Source organism: Aegilops tauschii, chromosome 3 (assembly GCF_002575655.3).
Source record: "Aegilops tauschii subsp. strangulata cultivar AL8/78 chromosome 3, Aet v6.0, whole genome shotgun sequence".
Lineage (NCBI taxonomy): Eukaryota > Viridiplantae > Streptophyta > Magnoliopsida > Poales > Poaceae > Aegilops > Aegilops tauschii.
This window is the reverse complement of record NC_053037.3, coordinates 383,732,889-383,751,125: the sequence shown is the minus strand read 5'-3', so window position 1 is coordinate 383,751,125 and position 18,237 is coordinate 383,732,889. Positions and strand designations below refer to the sequence as shown.

General features: G+C 47.5%; 1 protein-coding gene and 1 long non-coding RNA gene across 6 annotated transcripts; one reads left to right on the top strand and one right to left on the bottom strand.

The window, feature by feature from the left end:
• The first annotated feature begins 3,922 nt into the window (after positions 1-3,922).
• LOC141042968 (uncharacterized) lies at positions 3,923-4,285 on the top strand. The gene has a single exon (XM_073511883.1). It carries the CDS (start codon positions 3,923-3,925, stop codon positions 4,283-4,285), a length of 363 nt encoding a protein of 120 aa, XP_073367984.1.
• Positions 4,286-4,509: 224 nt separating this feature from the next.
• Positions 4,510-10,734, bottom strand: LOC109739027 (uncharacterized). 5 transcript variants are annotated; one of them, XR_012205135.1, is made up of 6 exons: positions 10,221-10,734; positions 10,019-10,125; positions 9,798-9,917; positions 8,139-9,352; positions 4,798-7,293; positions 4,510-4,702 (listed from the first exon to the last, which is right to left on the bottom strand). It is a non-coding gene; the product is annotated as an uncharacterized lncRNA (long non-coding RNA). The 5 variants fall into 5 exon arrangements; XR_006672262.2 differs by having other exon boundaries at positions 4,510-5,026; positions 5,275-7,293; positions 10,221-10,731; XR_006672260.2 differs by having other exon boundaries at positions 4,510-4,990; positions 5,275-7,293; positions 10,221-10,731.
• Positions 10,735-18,237: the final 7,503 nt, after the last annotated feature.

Here is an 18,237-nt window from a genome sequence, read left to right as displayed (position 1 = left end):
GCCAAATTGAAAATTGGTCTTAGAAAAAAAGGTGCTTCTGTCTTGCTTTAACATGACACATCCTATCTCAAGACTTCAAGCGGGCCAGCCTACGGCTTCAACCTCCTATCCCGAAGGGGGAGTACTTCTCGTAGGCTAGTTTAGCAAACTAAACTCTAGCGGCTTTGAGAGAGAAATTAGGCTCCTCGGCTATTGACCACACACCCGCGTCGAAAAAAGGAGTGATAGAAAAAGACTTTGCAACGACTAAGAAGAAGAACACTTATTATAAAACAACTCATACTAATTTAAGAGCCCCCAAGTGACTTTGGGTAAAAGAATTTTATGTATAATGATTGTACGTACCGAAGCACTAATATCATATCTGTGTTCACCCGAACTTTAAACACGTCTTAACCGACCGTCGGCTTCTCCCTCTTCGGTCAAGGGCCGAAAAGTGTTATGTACTCCACCTGTCGAGAATATCGACGGCGTTTCTGATAACCAGGCAATCAGGCCATAAGGCTGTAACAGACAAAGCGCGCTCAGGGAACTTATGCTATATTACTGACGAAGTGTAAGAAGCATCTTCGAAGAAAATAGTACCCCCACCGATACCTTTCTTCGGTTGCTCATTGTTACTATGAGACTTGTGCAATAGATTTTTGTACTCATGAGTTCCGTTGTGTGCCGACCATGATTGAAAACAATAAGAGCGCTAGCTTTCGGCTTCACCCAGTCTGAGGTCCGGCTCGGATGACCCGATCGTGAGAATCGCAGAGGTGCTCCCTTTACTCCCTAGCCGAACAATCGGGAACGTAGGGGTAAACACAGGAGCAAGGCAACCCAGCTTGTGGAACACTTAAGTCAACATGGTGCATATTGTGGTGTAATACACGAACAAGGAACGAAGCCATACAAGTATAATCATATGCAAGAGGAAAGGCTTCATAAAGGAAGCCCCCAAGTAAACGGGGTATTTGAATTTGTGTGTCACAAACAAAGTTTTGACAAGGAAGTTTTTCACAAACAACTTTTTGCCAAAAAAGTACAATGCTTGGTCAAAGCGAACAAAATTTAAAACTGAAAGTCTTTGAGCATGAAAGCGACTTAGCTGGTTAATGTGTTCGGCATTGATGACGCGGTCCGAGCTTGATGCGGGACAAGGTTCCATCCCCCAAGCCGGTCCTGAGGTGGCGGAGCGAAGAGCTCGGCACTCCAAAGTGGTGACATAGCACGGCCAATGCAGGCCGGCAAAGTGACGCCGAAGCCCCCGGCGTGGTTTAATGAAGTGAGGACGAAGGCCCCAGTCCAGCCAAGGTGACGTGGTATGTCTGTACGCCAAGGTGATAACACTGCCCGACCCGGATCATTTACCTGTGCACAAAAAATAATGCAAACCGGAGATGATAGTAATAATAATAAATTAAAAAAGTTGCACAATTAACAATTTATGCAAAGTGAGTAATAAAAGAAATATGGCCCGTGTGCCGAACAGTCGATGAGGTAGAGTTCTCTCAACGATGCCACAGTCCCCGAGGCAACCGAACATGTCGGTATGGCAATTTGACCAACAAGGTGATCATGCGAGCCGATTTATGCCGATTGGGACGACGACGTCGGCTTGCCGAAGTGACCGCGTGACGCAGTCGAAGTCGATTACCTACACACATAAAATAGTGCGGTCCAAACAATAATAATATATATATATATAAAATCCTTGCATAATTGCTTTACGCAAAAATAATTTATTTAAAGAGATGTGGCCTGGTGCCGAAGCCAACGTCGATGCAAGGCGTCGGCGTGATGCAGTGAATGCCTGACAAAGCCTGAATTTGCAGGGCGATCCGGGCTCTAGATGCGGCGTTCGCCGAACTGCGGACGGGAAACTGACCGAACCATCGCGCAACGATCGTTAATGCGGCCATCATTTGATAGACCTATGTACAGATGATGGAACAAACCAGAGTAATAATTCCTCGGGAAAAATAAACCCAAACAAGAAAAAATTACTAGGATTAATAGCACCTGGTTTATTTGTTGTAGCGATCCGAAGGAAAGTGGCTCCCAAAATTGGGACTCGATCCGCACACCCATTGCCTGATGGGCGATGAAGCGACGAGATGGCGATGCTGGCAAAGGTTGGCTCGCCGAGGTAAAGCCCCCGGTCCAGCTAACGTGACGAAGCCGGTCGGCTAGTGATGCCGAAGTCTCCGGAGTAGGTTGATGAAGAGATGGCGAAGCCCCCGGTCCAGACGAGGTGACGGAGTAGGTCGGTAAGGAGATGTTGCAGCTACCATGTCAGCCGAGGTGTTGAAGCAGTTCGGCATGATGGACATCGGCTTGAAGAAGCAACAGTGCGGCCATGCCGACGCAGGTCTTAACTTGTGACACGGTCAATGCCAGTTTGGTGAAGTGACCATGAGGTGATGCCGGTGTGCCCGCTTCGTGTAATCCGTGGGGCAGCGATGTTGGTGATGATTTATTCTTGGCGATTCCGAACTCTTGTTTGGCTCGCCGAGATGGGGATCTGAAGAAGTTGAGCTCGGCTCAACAAAGCGACGACGTGTCTAGCGCAGGTCGGCAGCCGTGGAGCAATATTGCCGGACTGGTTTGACACCAACGTGATGGTGAAGATTACCTCAGAGGAGGCTTAAAATTTTATGGACACGTGTTTAAAAACAAGGCGCAATACCCTAGAAAAAAATTCCTTCAAAGGGGTTGTCCAATATCCCGTTCATGAAGAAACATGAACTCGGGCCGGATTCGTATTAGCGCAGAAAACAGATCCGAAAATTGGTCCAGTCATCGGAAGGTTCCCGGAGTTTGAACCGTCGGATCGAGCTGAAATTTGGAGGGATGGTGGATATGGGATTTCCACAGCAGATGAACGGTTGGATATTCCAAAGGACCTCTGAGCCGGGCTCTGGAGACCACGCCCTAAACTCGTCCGGATTCCCATCCAGATTTGACAGGGCTCTGGTATATCGTAGATTGCCAGAGATTCCTCCATCGGAACTCGACGAAATTTTGCATGGTTGTTGTAGACTTAATCCCGCACAATTCCACCGAAGGAATCGTCAAAGCGATGCTCGAGGAGGTGGTGGCAGCGGATACAAGTTTGCTGTCCAGAAAAATAGCACGGTCACACGGGGGCAATGTTGACGTTGAGCCCCCGGGCTCCGTGGATGATTCCTCCGTGATCTTGAGAGAGATCGGAGTTGATGTTGATGAAGGTCATTGTCCGAACATGACGATCCGACGTGGAGTGCTGTCCTCGGTCGAGCCAAGGTGACCAGTCGAGCCGGTGACGAAGATGCTGACATTGCAGCTAATCTGCAGACGAGCCATTGATCCTTTGCTGATCACACAACGGAACTCTCAATGAAAACACCATTGTCGGTGTCAAAACCGGCAGATCTCGGGTAGGGGGTCCCGAGCTGTGTGTTATGGATCGATGGGTAACGGGAGACAGGGGACATAATGTTTACCCAGGTTCGGGCCCTCTTAATGGAGGTAATACCCTACTTCCTGCTTGATTGATCTTGATGAATATAAAGATTACAAGAGTTGATCTACCTCGAGATTATATGTTGTGGTCTAAACCCTAGAGGTATGATGAGTAATGTCATAATAATCTATCGACTAGCCTAGCCTCAGCTTATATAACATACCGGAGGCCTAGGATAACAAGAGTCCTAGCCGAATACGTTGGTGGAGAGGAGTCCTTGTCTTGATCACCAAGTCTTGTGGAATACTCCTTGTATGCGGCATGAGCTGCCCGAAGTGGCCCATGAGTGAACCGTTGTGGGGGTCCTCGGCCCGATCCACCTAGTCGGGAGACCATGTGGTGAGTACCCCCTAGTCCAGGACACCGTCAGCCGCCGCCCTCTCCCCGACTGCGCCGAAGAAGACACCGAAGGGCAAGTCTGGTTTCTTCGGCATGAGGGCGAAGCCCTCTGTGAACTTCGGACTGGAGTTCTCCGACGCTGGGCAGCATTCGTGGCTCGGCACGTATCCCACCGCCGATGAGGCCGCGCGTGCCTACGACGTGGCAGTGTGGCATGCCGGACGACCGAAGACGGACCTAAACTTCCCGGAGGTCGAGTCCCATGCGGTGGCAGAGTGGCTCGTGCCGCAGGGCATCCGGATGGAGGAGATGCCGGCTAAGATGGCGAAGAAGAGACCGGGGGTTGTTGTCGCTCCCGGCGAGAGCGACGAGGCGGCGTTGGCTTGGTTTGCGCGATTTGTAATTTGCTGCAAAGCCATCCCTAATGAAATGCTATTTGCTACATTTTTTAAATAGGGAAATTATTCCGATCAGCCAACCATAACTCAACAGACCAATCTCTAATGAAATGCTATTTGCTACATTTTTTTAATAGAAAAATTATTCCGATCAGCCAGCCATAACTCAACAGACCAATCCGAACCCACATTTTCTAAAGTAAAGAAATTATTTCCCTTGATAGATCAAGATGCCAAAGTGTCATTTGCCCGACTGCTATGTTCCTACACACGCAGAGCAAATTATTTTTCAAATCATGGAATTAAGAAAAGGAAGAATATTATGATGTTCGTGGCACTTGCCAGGTCTGCCATGCTACCATGGCATCGTCTTTTTAGTCTCTACCCACGTGCCGAGTTGAGAAATAATCTTCAGATATACCCACTGCTAACACACTCACGTACATAATGGCCCTTGGCTGATTGATTTGGCTGGCTGTTAACACAAGCACACAACACACAAAATCAGTCAATGGGCACACGTATGCATTGTTTACTTTATTCCAATTGTGATGCAATCAGGACACCTACTCGCCCCGTCCGCTCGCCCGTCACGGTAATTGCCTACTCGCTGCTGGTGCCAACCGCTCGACCTCGCCACCGCCGCTCACCACTCAGTCTTCACCGGCTGCCCATTGCCTCTTGCGCCACCCGCGCGCTCGCTCGGCCCAATGTTGTTGATTGGAATGTGGGACTGAAGGTAATCCATGGACATGTTTTAGTTCTGCTTGGCATCAATATTTGGTACTTGTCAATCCATCTAACGCACAAAAAAAATCGACTCTCAGACAGAAAAGTGATCTAACTCATTTGCCGAGTACCCTGCTCTAAAACTCTGTGACAAATGAATCTAGTAGAAGTAAAAACGGCAAGAAGCCCTCAGCTCAAACTATAACATAGCTAAAATTAATTAATTTAACAATAGGGCTTCAATAGTTGGAACACTGCAGTTTTATTTATATGGACTTATACTAAAGAAAATTTAGGTATGGAAGAGAAAAACATCACCTCCAATCATTAACATCCCAATATTCTGAGGTAGATTTGGCACTGACTTCTCTAGGATAGCAAGTCCAATGTCAACGGCAATACGCAATAGGAAGCGACATATGAAATCATGTGGTCCATAGCAATTAGAGTCCTTCTCAAGAACTTATCCTGCTTCGATAACCACATATGAACCAACCATAGAAGCGTGAAAAGTGAATGCATTATTGGTGCATATAGAGGACTACATATCACATTCTCTTGCCATCTCTCAAACTTAACGGTCACATCTCGTTACTTCTGATTCCACACTGTTCTCTCTCAAATTAATTAGTGATTGCATCACAACACAGCGGATTATCTTCATCAACTCCAAACAGGATTCAAGTCAGCATTGAAATCTACAGGAAGACCATGGATCAGTAATCTGAGAAAGGAAAGTCATGACAGAAATAATCAAGATGCTATAATCACTTGATATATAAGCGTGCTAATTACATAGCAGTGTAAAAACAACTGATTGGAACAATACAAATAGAACTGAAAATTTTCTGTTAAGTGAGGAAATCAGAACTATTGTTTAGCTTACTAAAAATCATGCTTCATTTAACAACATAAGAGCTCAAACTAAGTTCACGTGGCTTCTGTTCAAGAAAGAGTTCAGTAGTATAGTGATCATGAATTGTTCAGCACAAGAAAAAGAAGTGCATGGCGGTTTTACCAGACAACGCGGCAGGAACCGCACAACCGCACACACACGCTGATCAACAGCAGCAAGCACACAGCGTCACAGTGATACACAGCGGCAGGGGCATACCACGCACACATGCGCGGCAACAACAACCACACGCGCACATCAGCAAGCAAGCGGGCATGCCAGCGGATATAAAAATCTCAATGGTGGCCTGTCTCCCTCAAACTTCCTTGACAACCCCACTGAACTTGACACCTCATGCCCCTCATGTCTCTCTCACTCTCCCTTCCATCCAACAACGCCCTGCCTTCCAGCCATCGTCCTCGTCTTTCTCGGATTGATACAAAACATAGGGTAAATAATTGGATGCTTACTTAGCATGTTGTACCTGCTTCTGTAAGTGACTCAATGGGACAAGCGCACGAAACATTTCAAAACATGAAGTGAAGAGCTGCCAACCGTAGCAATTTTCTTAATGTATGTACTATTAGTTGGCAAAGGAAATTGATTTTGTGCCACCAAATGAATGCACATCATCTCGTCCGCTTATTCTGGATGGCTAGAGATATGCAATCCTTTTGCCGGCCAATTGACAATAATGGCTGAAGCAAGTTTATACAAATACATAGCAATGGACATCAAAAATGATATAAGGAACTAAAGCTAAGAGTACCCCCTATTTCTTTAGTTTCGTCAGATTCCTCATCTTCAGCATCTTGACCATATTTGTCAAGTCGTCATCAGGCCTAAGCCTGGCTCTGTTGTTGGCTTGGCTGTTGCATGCCACAACCATTATATCAATTAGAGAAAACAGAAGCAGGCCCTAATTAGTCCAGAGAAAAAAAATAGAGGTAACACATACCAGAAGTCCAGCCACAACCACAACTAGAGATAACATATCATGGCAGGCGGATATCAAAAGAACATGATCCAGAGCCAGAGGCTCGGGATAGACCAAATGCAGCGACCGTTGACAAATCCAAATTCAGTGTTAACAACAACCACTTATATATATTTGGACGTACATAGAAATTATATATTTCCTAATTGTTTGCATAACAAAAAGCATACTGCCTGCAAGAGAATGAAAGACTAACCTATTGATGAGCACAACAGTACATACCATCCCATCATGATGTTGCCATCTCTCACACTTGATGATTACATCTTGTTATTTCTAACATGTACACCATCGGGCGATTGCTTTATTAGAAATATATTTACACAATATGATCAGAGCAACATCAAGGAGTCAGATGCTGGTGCACAGATTCTCCTCAAATTCCACATGCAACCCTTGTAGAGAAGAACGACATATTTTTCTTAGGTGATTTTTGATCGAGCTCCTACAAAAAAATTCAAAGAAATCACGAGGAGCATGGAGCCAAGAAAACTAATCAGAGTAAATCATGAGAGGAGAAGCCTCTCAACCTACTATAGGGAATCGAGTCAACATTAATTCGTGTAAGAATTAAACCGTAATGTAGATCAACACTGTTGAATAGTTGATAAAATAACCCTGACACAACCCATTAATACAATATATAGTCACTGGAAGTAGATTGAGATTGTGCAGATATCATGATCTACGAACTGTATCTACGAATATTGATTGCAAAGTCACAAACAGAACCTCCTGACATCACAAAACAAATGTTTCATCAACAGAAACTCTAGCGAATGCCAATGAAGTAAAAATAAAGCCATAAATCCACGTCTCATTTTTTTGTTTGTAGAAAATGAACTGAGTAACAACAGCATGCAACTCGCAGAGGAGGGAATGAAGCTAGTAAAGAACCTGCCTAATTTTTTGTTATTCCATTATTAGTCTATGTGGACGAACACCTTAAATACTCTGCATTTCACTAAAGAGATAAGAAAGCAGTTGGGAAGTACTAAAGACTTAAAATGAGCCCCCCTCCCCCCAGAACTACAATAACATGCTAGCTGCAATGGAGCGAAAGTAAAAGGACTCGTGTTAGAACTTAGCAAGGCCAGCATGCCTGAAATAGAGCATATTTCTCTCAACATCGTCGAAACGTTGTCAGCTAGTATCCATGAGGGGTGAGACGAATAGGGTCACTTCCAAATAATTTTCATTGGCTACTATTACAGCACCAAGAATGGAAAAAATTTCATCACTCTGCATACAAAAGCAGAGGATAAGGTAGACCTTGGTTTCCTTGATTACCTGTATCACATCACACCTTTTCCTGCTCCCGATGCATGCACTCTTTGATCTGCACCATTGCTCGTGTTAAAGAAATATCTCATAAAAACTACACCTTCACTTGGGCATATTGGGAAACATTTCATATAACGTACTAAAGGATACTGATAATATGCATAAGTTATACTCCCTCCGTTTGAAAATACTTGTCATGGTTTTAGTTCAAATTTGAATTAAAGCCACGACAAGTATTTCGAAACTGAGGGAATAGTAAGAGATACACTGCCTCGATAGAAAAGCAGCTCTTTATCCAAAAAAGGAATGGAATGCCCTGAAATTTGTAACACAAGCCGTCTCTCACAAAAAAAGTAGCACAAACCTTTTATTTGAAAGACACAAATGTTGTTCTCTCTAATAACAGCTATACACGGCACAAGTTACATTCTTCAAAGAAACAATGTTATCACTTAATTAAACATAGAGGGTCCATAGCAGAAATGCTCACACATGTTGAGAACAAAATGCCATCAGTCCAAGACACCTCGCTGGATCTGTATCAAAAGGGCATTTGGTAGTACATAGAAGCATGGCATGAGCTATGAATCAACTTGATTCAATCCATGGTAAGGATGCACAAGCGTCTGAAGATATAGATACATCGAGATGACAATCTAGAATTTAGTACTAAACTCATTTAATCTTGTAGCTCAGGGAAGATTCAATCATGGAATTAGAGGCATACAATTGGCATGCTAGAGAAGAACTGACATGAAAGTAACTGATTACCAAGCTGCAATATTTCGAATAAACACTCCCAAGAACATTGAACTTGACCCAAGACCATCAACACACTTAATAGATAAGTAGTTGTCACACTCGAATCAATATCCATGTACTCTTTCGATCATATTGCTAAGTTACAGTTCAATTGTATAAATGAACCACAGTTCTTGAATCAATATTCATATATTTTCTACTCGCCTACTAAGTAAACCAATCACCTATATACAGTACTACAGACCACAATGTGCAGATAGATGAACGGAGTTCATTTGTGATATGTCACTGTAAAGTTCAGGGAAAAATACATGTACTCTAAATACTGAAGGTAAAAAATTTCTCAAGAGAAAATATATTAAAACAACATGAGATCAGGGTGAATGTACCACACACTCAACCCAACCCGATGTAGCTCTATTCATTGGATCGTTGTCTCCGGTGACTTTGATGTGAAGCTGCAAAAACCACCGATGCCCAAATCGAGCAAGGATGATATCCGAACACCACGTGGTCATCACAATTTTGACTGCGGAAACTTCTTCTTAGTGCTAATAATAATTTTCTGGAGTAACTAATAGTTTTTCAAAGAGATAAACACCAGCCTCATAATCACATACACAGAATAATGATCCAGTTTTCCTAGCAAGATCTCATAATCTATATAATACACAATTTGCTGACAGTTTGCATCAATGGAATAACCAGGACTCCTTGTCATAATGTCTGGGATTCTATATGGTATAATCAAGGTCAAAATATGTGGAAGTAGAACAAATGATGCACCTACTAAGCACCATATACTTCACCACTGGTAGCCCCTCCTCCATACACAATTGCATCAGAGGGGAGCAGAAAGAATAGATAGAAAAATTACATATGAATAGGCAGAGGCACACATACATTCTACATATCTTTTCGGAACTCAAGTTTGAGCTCTTAAGGGTTTTGTTCCTTCGTCTCGACCCACCAGACTTCAGAAAACACAATATGTGGAGAGATTTCAGCACACATTAGATTTTCCTGGGCAATGGAACTGGAGTACTTCAGCTAACCGAATCAGCATGAGGCATGATGTGAAATGAGTTAGTGGTAGCTTTTCAGGTGAGAGGTGAGATGCTGACCATGCTCTCGAAGGCGTCCTCACAAGAGTCGCCCTTGGCCGACCTCATCATTTGCAGCATCCGGTACTTGTTCTTGGGGTCACACATGCGTTCCCAGCAGCTTCATCCTAACCCAAAGATCCAATTTTGCATCAGAAAATCTCGAGAAAGAATTACAGAATTCATCGGATTGATTAATTTCTTCATGGGGCCGGAACCTGACCTCTCTCCTTCTGACCCATTCTCCTTCAAGCGAGTTTACGCTGCTCCTGCTGAACTCACGATGGTGAAGGGAGAGGGGGGAGGGTGCAGCTTGCGGCAAGCTGGCAACAGATCTTGTCGATGTCGAGGCAGTTGTTGGGATCTCGATTGATGTTGCGGCGGGGAGGGGGTCAAGTGGTGGCGGCGCAAGTTCTGCTCCCTATGCGCCTCGGATGTGACGGAAACGGTGGGGCACCGAGGACTCGCGGGCGTCGGCCAGTGCCCGGGCGCTGAGGAGTCGGCATCATCAGGCAGGGCAAGGAGATCGCAGAGAAAAAGAGAACGGCGGCGCGAGGACGCGAGGAGTGCATGCGTCGGGAGGATCGTGTCCAGGGCTTGCGTGAATGGCTTGGTCTTCGGCGGCCACCTCGAGCCCCTTCCGTCACGGCCGCACGATCTCAGATCCGGGAGCCGCTTCCTTGACGAGTGAGGGAGTCCTGGACTAAGGGGTCCTCGGGCGTCCGGCCTGTTATCCGTGGGCCGGACTGATGGGCTATGAAGACATGAAGACCGAAGATTGTACCCGTGTCCGGATTGGACTCTACTTTGCGTGGAAGGCAATCTTGACAACCGACTATGTAGATTTCCTCCGATGTAACCGACCCTATGTAACCCTAGATCTCTCCAGTGTTTATATAAACCGGAGAGCGTAGTCCGGATAGGGATACTCATTACCATATTCACATAGGCTAGACTTCTAGGGTTTACCCATTACGATCTCGTGGTAGATCAACTCTTGTAATACTCATATTCATCAAGATCAATCAAGCAGGAAGTAGGGTATTACCTCCATACAGAGGGTCCGAACCTGGGTAAACATCGTGTCCCTCGTCTCCTGTTACCATCGATCCTAGACGCACAGTTCGGGACCCCCTACCCAAGATCCGCCTGTTTTGACACCGACATTGGTGCTTTCATTGAGAGTCCCACTGTGCCGTCGCCAAGAGGGTTGATAATTCGCCTTGTTCTCAAGGATAATGTCATCTCCGGAGGAGCCCTGGCCCCAGGCCAAACCCTCCGGCTGGGCGGCTTCGTCATGACCGCCGGGTCGGCCCTTAAGCCGACGATGGCCTCTCAAGTCATCGAAAATCACCTCCGCGTTGATCCCGAATACTCCGCCCGGATGGATCCAACGGAGTTATCATCGTTGAACGAACTCCTGGATCACATGGCCGCCTTGGGGGTTGCTACGGACTACGATCGGGTTGGGCTTAAACCCGACCAGAGAGAAATTAAAACTCCGCCGATCACCCACCAGATAGCGGTAGTCGAGGAGCGGAGCAACTCTTCTACTATATTGAAGACGAAATATGTTTGGATCTCCGATCTTGAAGGGCCGGATATTCTTCGGCAGAAAGGCATGTCCCTTCCTCCGAACATGGAGTCGGATGATGAGCCTAAAAAATCAGTCGATACCTCGGAGCCCGAACTTCCAGGTCCGGTAGATCTCCAGACTCCGGATCCAAAATCAGGGCAGGGTTCGGATTTCGTTCCACCCACCCACCCAGACATAGACGCTCTCATGAGCATCAAACAACAGTCTCAGGAAACGGTCCACCACTTCTGGGCCAGATTCCTCCTTGTCAAAAATAAGGTAAAAGATTGCCGCGACAAAGACGCGATAGCGGCATTCTGCAACAACTGCGCGGACGAAGGTATCCTCAATGCCATCAATCGCCGCCGCATACTAAAGTTCGCTGACTCAGCAAGTACCGTACAAAAGTATAGCGTGATGGAAAGCGTCTGGAAAACTCAGGCAGCTCGCTGGGAACCGTCGGTCCCAACCCAACTCATTCTACAGGCGAAGAGGACGCACCCCCGTGGCACGCGTAGCCGAACAGTCAAAAAACATAAACCCATTACGCTGCACGGCACCGTTCTGGAGGGATGGCTCAATGGCCCATGCAAAATACACACGACGTGGGATACCGTGGCAACCCACAACCTTAGAGCATGTTGGATACTTCGGCAGGTAGCCAAGAGCGGCGAGGACATCCTTATCAAGGACACCCCAGAACAACACCCCCCCAGCAAATGACGACAATAGAGTATTGACAGTCTTCGAGACATTCGCTTCAAACAATAAGCATAAAAGGGCACTGCGCGATCTCGCCGAAGTTTGCCAGGTCGCCGCAATTGACCCCTGGAATGACACGGCCATAACCTTTAACGCCAGTGACGAACCTAAATACAGAACGGTCTGAGCGCCAGCTGCATTAGTCCTCAGTCCCATCATGGACGGTTTTTGACTTACAAAAGTCCTCATGGACGGCGGCAGCGGACTAAACCTCATTTACGAGGACACGCTCCACAAGATGGAAATAGACAGGAACCGCATCGAGAAAAGTAGCACAACCTTTCGAGGTATCATTCCCAGCCGGGAAGCGCGGTGTGCGGGAAAATTACACTTGATGTGGTATTCGGCACGCCGGAGAATTATCGGTCCGAAGAAATAACTTTCCAGGTGGCCCCTTTCAACAGTGGATACCACGCCCTGTTAGGGCGAGAGGCCTTCATGCGCTTTCAAGCCATACCTCATTATGGGTATATGAAGCTAAAAATGCCCGGGCCTAATGGAATAATCACCCTCGTCAGCGATCCGGATATAGCACTCCGCGCCGAGAACAAAACCGCATCCTTGGCCCTCGAGGCATTATCTGAGGCCCTTGCAGCTGAAGAACTAACTGCACTACGCTCCACTGTGGATAGAGACGATGTTATCCTGGACAAATGACCCAAATCCACTTCCTTCAAGCCAGCAGAAGAAATGGTCAAATTTCAGGTCCATCCAACAGACCCGAAGAAGACAGCCTCCATCGGAGCGCAACTCAGCCCCACTGTCGACGCCGCACTGCGAGACTTCTTGCGCGAAAACTGGGATATATTCGCCTGGCACCCCTCAGATATGCCAGGAATCCCGCGCGAGTTGGCCGAACACAGCCTCGACATACTAAAGGGATATAAGCCGGTCAAGCAAACACTGCGGCGCTTTTCCGAACCTAAACGACAAGCTATAGGGGAGGAGCTAGCCAAACTCATCGAGGCCAGATTCATCAAAGATATTAAACATCCGGACTGGCTGGCAAACTTGGTAATGGTACCAAAGAAGGATAAATCCTGGCGCCTATGCTTCGACTTCAAAGACCTTAACAACCTTTTAATATCTTTCTTCATGGTGTACGTTGCAGAGACTGTATTGCCCTGCGATATTATACATGATTCACCTTGAGTGCGTATGTACGAAGAGAAAGAGGCCGAGTTGGATCGGCATGACAGCCTAGACGCCCTGGAGGAGGAGCGTGACGTCGCCAAAGCCCGTTCAGCATTTTATCAACAGCAGGCTCGAAGATATCAAAGCAGAGAAGTACGGGCCAAGACTTACAATGTTGGCGAACTCGTTCTACGCTTGCCGGAGAAGAAAAAGGACAAACTCAAGCCTAAATGGGAGGGTCCCTTCATAATTGACGAAGTTCTTACCAGAGGAGCGTACCGTCTTCGTGACGCATCAGACAATCGCCTCGAGCCGAACCCCTGGAACGCGGCCAGACTCCGAAGGTTCTATGCCTAGCGCCGAACTCTTTGTTAGTCTCCTTCTCCCCTATAGTTCCCATTACTTTTTCTCTCTTTTACACATTTTTTTCACTTTAAAGCTGTCATTCGGCTTAACCGAACACTGCTGACGTACACATCTTTACATATGTACGCCCATTATACCTGGGGGCTTCTTTAACAGAAGCTTGTTAATATTATTTTCCGAGCGTCAAGCTCATCACACATACGCGTTTTTCCCGTATGTCTTTTCTTCACCATTATATGCATCGATATGACTTAAGTTTTGGCCAAGCTGGGTTGCCTGGCTCCTGTGCTTACCACTACGTTCTCGATTGTTCAGCTAGGTGGTAAAGGGAGCACCTCTGCGATTGTTACTGCCGGGTCATCCGGATGTGTACCTCAGACTGGGTGAAGCCGAAAGCTAGCGTTCTTAAGGGAATATTCGGTCGGTGGATGAAAAATGTTTTATGCACTCACTCTATTGTGAACCCCCAGAAGCTATACACACTGTGATTTTCACATCACAATTCGGACATGTCTACTAATGCATGCACACCCAGGGAAAGGAACCCTTAATGAAACTATTCTCCCTGGAAGATGTTTCTTACAATCTCAATGTAATATAACATAACTAGCCGGATACAACTTGTCTGTTCAAGCAACTATGACCCCTACGCTTAGTTTTCCACGCATACCCCGGCCTATTCGGCCGTGACGGTATTCGGAAAAACTCCGCACCTTCGGGTCCGGAGGTTGAAGCGAAAAGGTCTGCCATGAGAAATGATATACAATTCAGCTAGAATTCCACATGGTGAGGAAAGTACATAGTCACTTGGACACAAACACTTCCTCCTCTATACCATCTAATAGGCAGTCTAACTTACAGTCCTATCGGAATATTTGGCGGCCACCTCTACTTGGTCATATACTAAACTAACGGGAATTTCTTCCCCATTTGGCCCTTAAGGTCCAACCCGGGCTATGTGATTAGGATTCATCTTGGTATATCGCGTTTTCACCATGGCCCAGGCCTCTCGCGCACCCTCTCGGCAGGCCGATATCTTCCATAATCGGATACGCCGCCGCGCTCCCTTGAACAGCTCTACAAGCTCCTCCATACTTCCTGGAGGGGAGGCAGATGGCCATAAGGCCTTGGCAACACTCCGCATGGCCAGCCGAGCATGCTCGTGCACTTGCGACAGTCTTTGCAGCAGATCACTTGCTGATCCGGACACCTCCTCTTCAGGACGGCCCGTCAATATACCTGCAAACATAGCTACATCAGTTCCATTTATCTTTGAACTACTTGAAAAACAAAAAAAAAGTTCGGAAACATACTGAATATACCGCCCCGCAGCCTCTTGTTCTCCTTCACGGAGTCGGCTAGCTGGGCCCGCACATCTTTCAACTCTTCACCCAACGTAGTGTTGGAATCCTGCAGCTTGTTTTTCTCGTCCCTGACATGGGTCAGCACACGCTCGCCCGCGGTGTGTTGCCTCTTTTCCTCTCTTTCTCCCTCTTGGGCGATCTTCAACTTCTTTTCAAGTTGTTCAGGCGACCCTATTATGCGATTAGTGGCAGTATTAGCACAGTTGGTATACAATTATTGTTCCTCGATGGAGGGGAATGTTACCAGTGGACAGCTTCTTGAAGTTCTCCAGCTCGGCGGTAGCAGCATTTAGCCGCGCCCGACACTGTTCCAGCTCTTGGGTTAGCAGGTTGTTCTTCTCTGTAAGAACCTAGTGATACAATGGTCCTTAAATCAGTTGTACCAACTGCTTTCAGTCCCGGCGGCTACTGGCATATGGCTATCCTATTCGGACAAAGAAAACTTACTTGCATGTCTGTTAAATGCTGCTTTGTGACTAAGCCCGTTTTGAGCAGCTCGGATGTACGCATCAGGCGAGCTGAAAGCATTGAATGCCTCTTCCGAGAACTTAGGGTCTCGTAAAACAGCGCTAAAACGCAGATGGTTCATGGCGCTCTCCACTTCCGAGTTGGTAACGGACATATTCTCCGAACCCTCGGCCGAAGGACAGTCCAGCATTGTTCCCATGTCAGCTCCCGTCTCGCCGACGGGGCCTAAATCCCGAGCGCCGGGAGTACAGCCGGCCGGACCCTCGGACTTAGTCCGGTGAACCTTTTTCCTGGTACCAAACAAACGTGCAAGTTACAGTTGGATGTGACTACTAAAGCATACCTTCAAATCCTTACCTCTTTGATGAGGGACCAGTCGTGTCTTCACCGACCTTCCTTTTAGAAGCCTTGCTCGGCGCCGGAGCCACTCTCTTTGGAGCCGCCCCTGGAGTAGCGTGGCGCGCCGAACGCCTCCCCTGTGGAGCACGAGACAATGCGATGGGTGAGGCAGTGCGAGGAAGCTCTTTCGAGTGAGATTTTCTCTTGATGACTTACGTGGGAAGCAGGAAGAAGACCAGGGTAATCAGCGATAATGGCCACTTCCGTGCCATCGTAGCTCGCCTGGTAAAACACCCCTCCCGCGAGTACCACGAATATATCCGGATCTTCTTCGAACCCAGAATCCAGCTCCCGGTTGTGGTTCTCAGGCTGTGGGGCGGGGATGTGAAATCCCTCGGTAATTTTTTGCCAATGCTGTCATAAGCGGATTAGAAATTTGTCAAAGGTAATCCGGGAGGCAGAATAAGTAGAGCAGAAGGATCGGGGCTTACCCAACTGGGTGGATTATACATAGAATATCCATCTCTGCGATTGATGCGAAGAAATTCCTCTTCCTCCCCTTTGAACAGCTCGGCCAGTATCTTGGCTAGAGCGGCAGGGGTGTCTGGACCTTTCCGACCACAGCGGGAGGCGTCGTCCTCCCCGTTGTAGTGCCACATTGGGAGCCCTCTATATTGAAGCGGCTGAACCCCTCGCACTATGGAGATCGCCACTACCTCAACCATTGTTAATCCGGACTGGGTGAGCGTCTTTATCTTGCCCAGGAGCTGACGAACCTCCGCACTGTCATCCTCTTCAAGGCTCCGGGGACGCCAACTATGGCGTTTCTTTAGCGGAACGCTTGCAAATTCAGGGAGACCCTTTCGAACTGGTCGGGAGGAAGGCCATTCCTTTGTTTCCCTCCTTAGTGTGCCGGACAGGTATCCGGTATCGGCGATGCGCCACACTTCGGCTCCACCCACTTCAAATATTGACCCCTCGTGGTTGCGCAGGACAAGACAGAACAATTTTCTCCACAATTAGAAATGGGCTTAAACAGCCAGAAATAACTCGCGTAGAGCGACGTAACCTGTGATCTGCAGGATAGAGGCGGGGGTGAAGTTGTGCAGCTGGAGGCCATAATATTCCAGAAGCCCTTGGAGGAACGGATGGACGGGAAATCCAACGCCTCTTAGCAGGTAGGGGACAAAGCACAATCGCTCCCCCCGGATGGATTCGGGAACTCCTCCGCCTGAGTCACGCCATTCAAGGAGGCCGACCCTGCTCGGACAGGGACCAGATCCGCGGGAGGAAAAAATCCCTGCGTTTGCAACTTTGCTAGTTGACTATGAGTCACGGAGCACTTCTCCCACTCGCTTCTCTTTGGGCTGGGGCGGGAGGAGGAGCTGGGAATGCTAGCCATGAGTGAGGGAGTCCTGGACTAAGGGGTCCTCGGGCGTCCGGCCTGTTATCCGTGGGCCGGACTGATGGGCTGTGAAGACATGAAGACCGAAGATTGTACCCGTGTCCGGATTGGACTCTACTTGGCGTGGAAGGCAAGCTTGGCAATCGACTATGTAGATTTCCTCCGATGTAACCGACCCCATGTAACCCTAGATCTCTTCGATGTTTATATAAACCGGAGAGCGTAGTCCGGATAGGGATACTCATTACCATATTCACATAGGCTAGACTTCTAGGGTTTAACCATTATGATCTCGTGGTAGATCAACTCTTGTAATACTCATATTCATCAAGATCAATCAAGCAGGAAGTAGGGTATTACCTCCATAGAGAGGGCCCGAACCTGGGTAAACATCGTGTCCCCTGTCTCCTATTACCATCGATCCTAGACGCACAGGGACCCCCTACCTGAGATCCACCGGTTTTGACACCGACAACGAGCACGTGCGCGTCGCGGACATGGAGCTTTGCCGCCTAACCTTGACGAGCAAGCGGATCCGACAATGGGGAGAAGGGTGGGAGCGGTGGAGGTGGCTGAGCGGGAGGGAAGCAGGGGCGGCGGCGGCTGCGGCGGAGCAAGAGATGGGGGCAGCGCCGCATCGGGAGGAGAGGGAACGAGAGCGGTCGCACAAGAGGGGTGGATCGAGAGGTGAGTTTTTTTTCGTGTGAGGGAGGCTAGGGCGTCGTCCGATTTTTTGTTCGTGCGAAGGGAATCGCTAGTCATTGTTGTCCCTGGTTAAATTTCGTAGGTTATTTTTCGTAGATTTTTTTAGGACAAAAAAACAGTG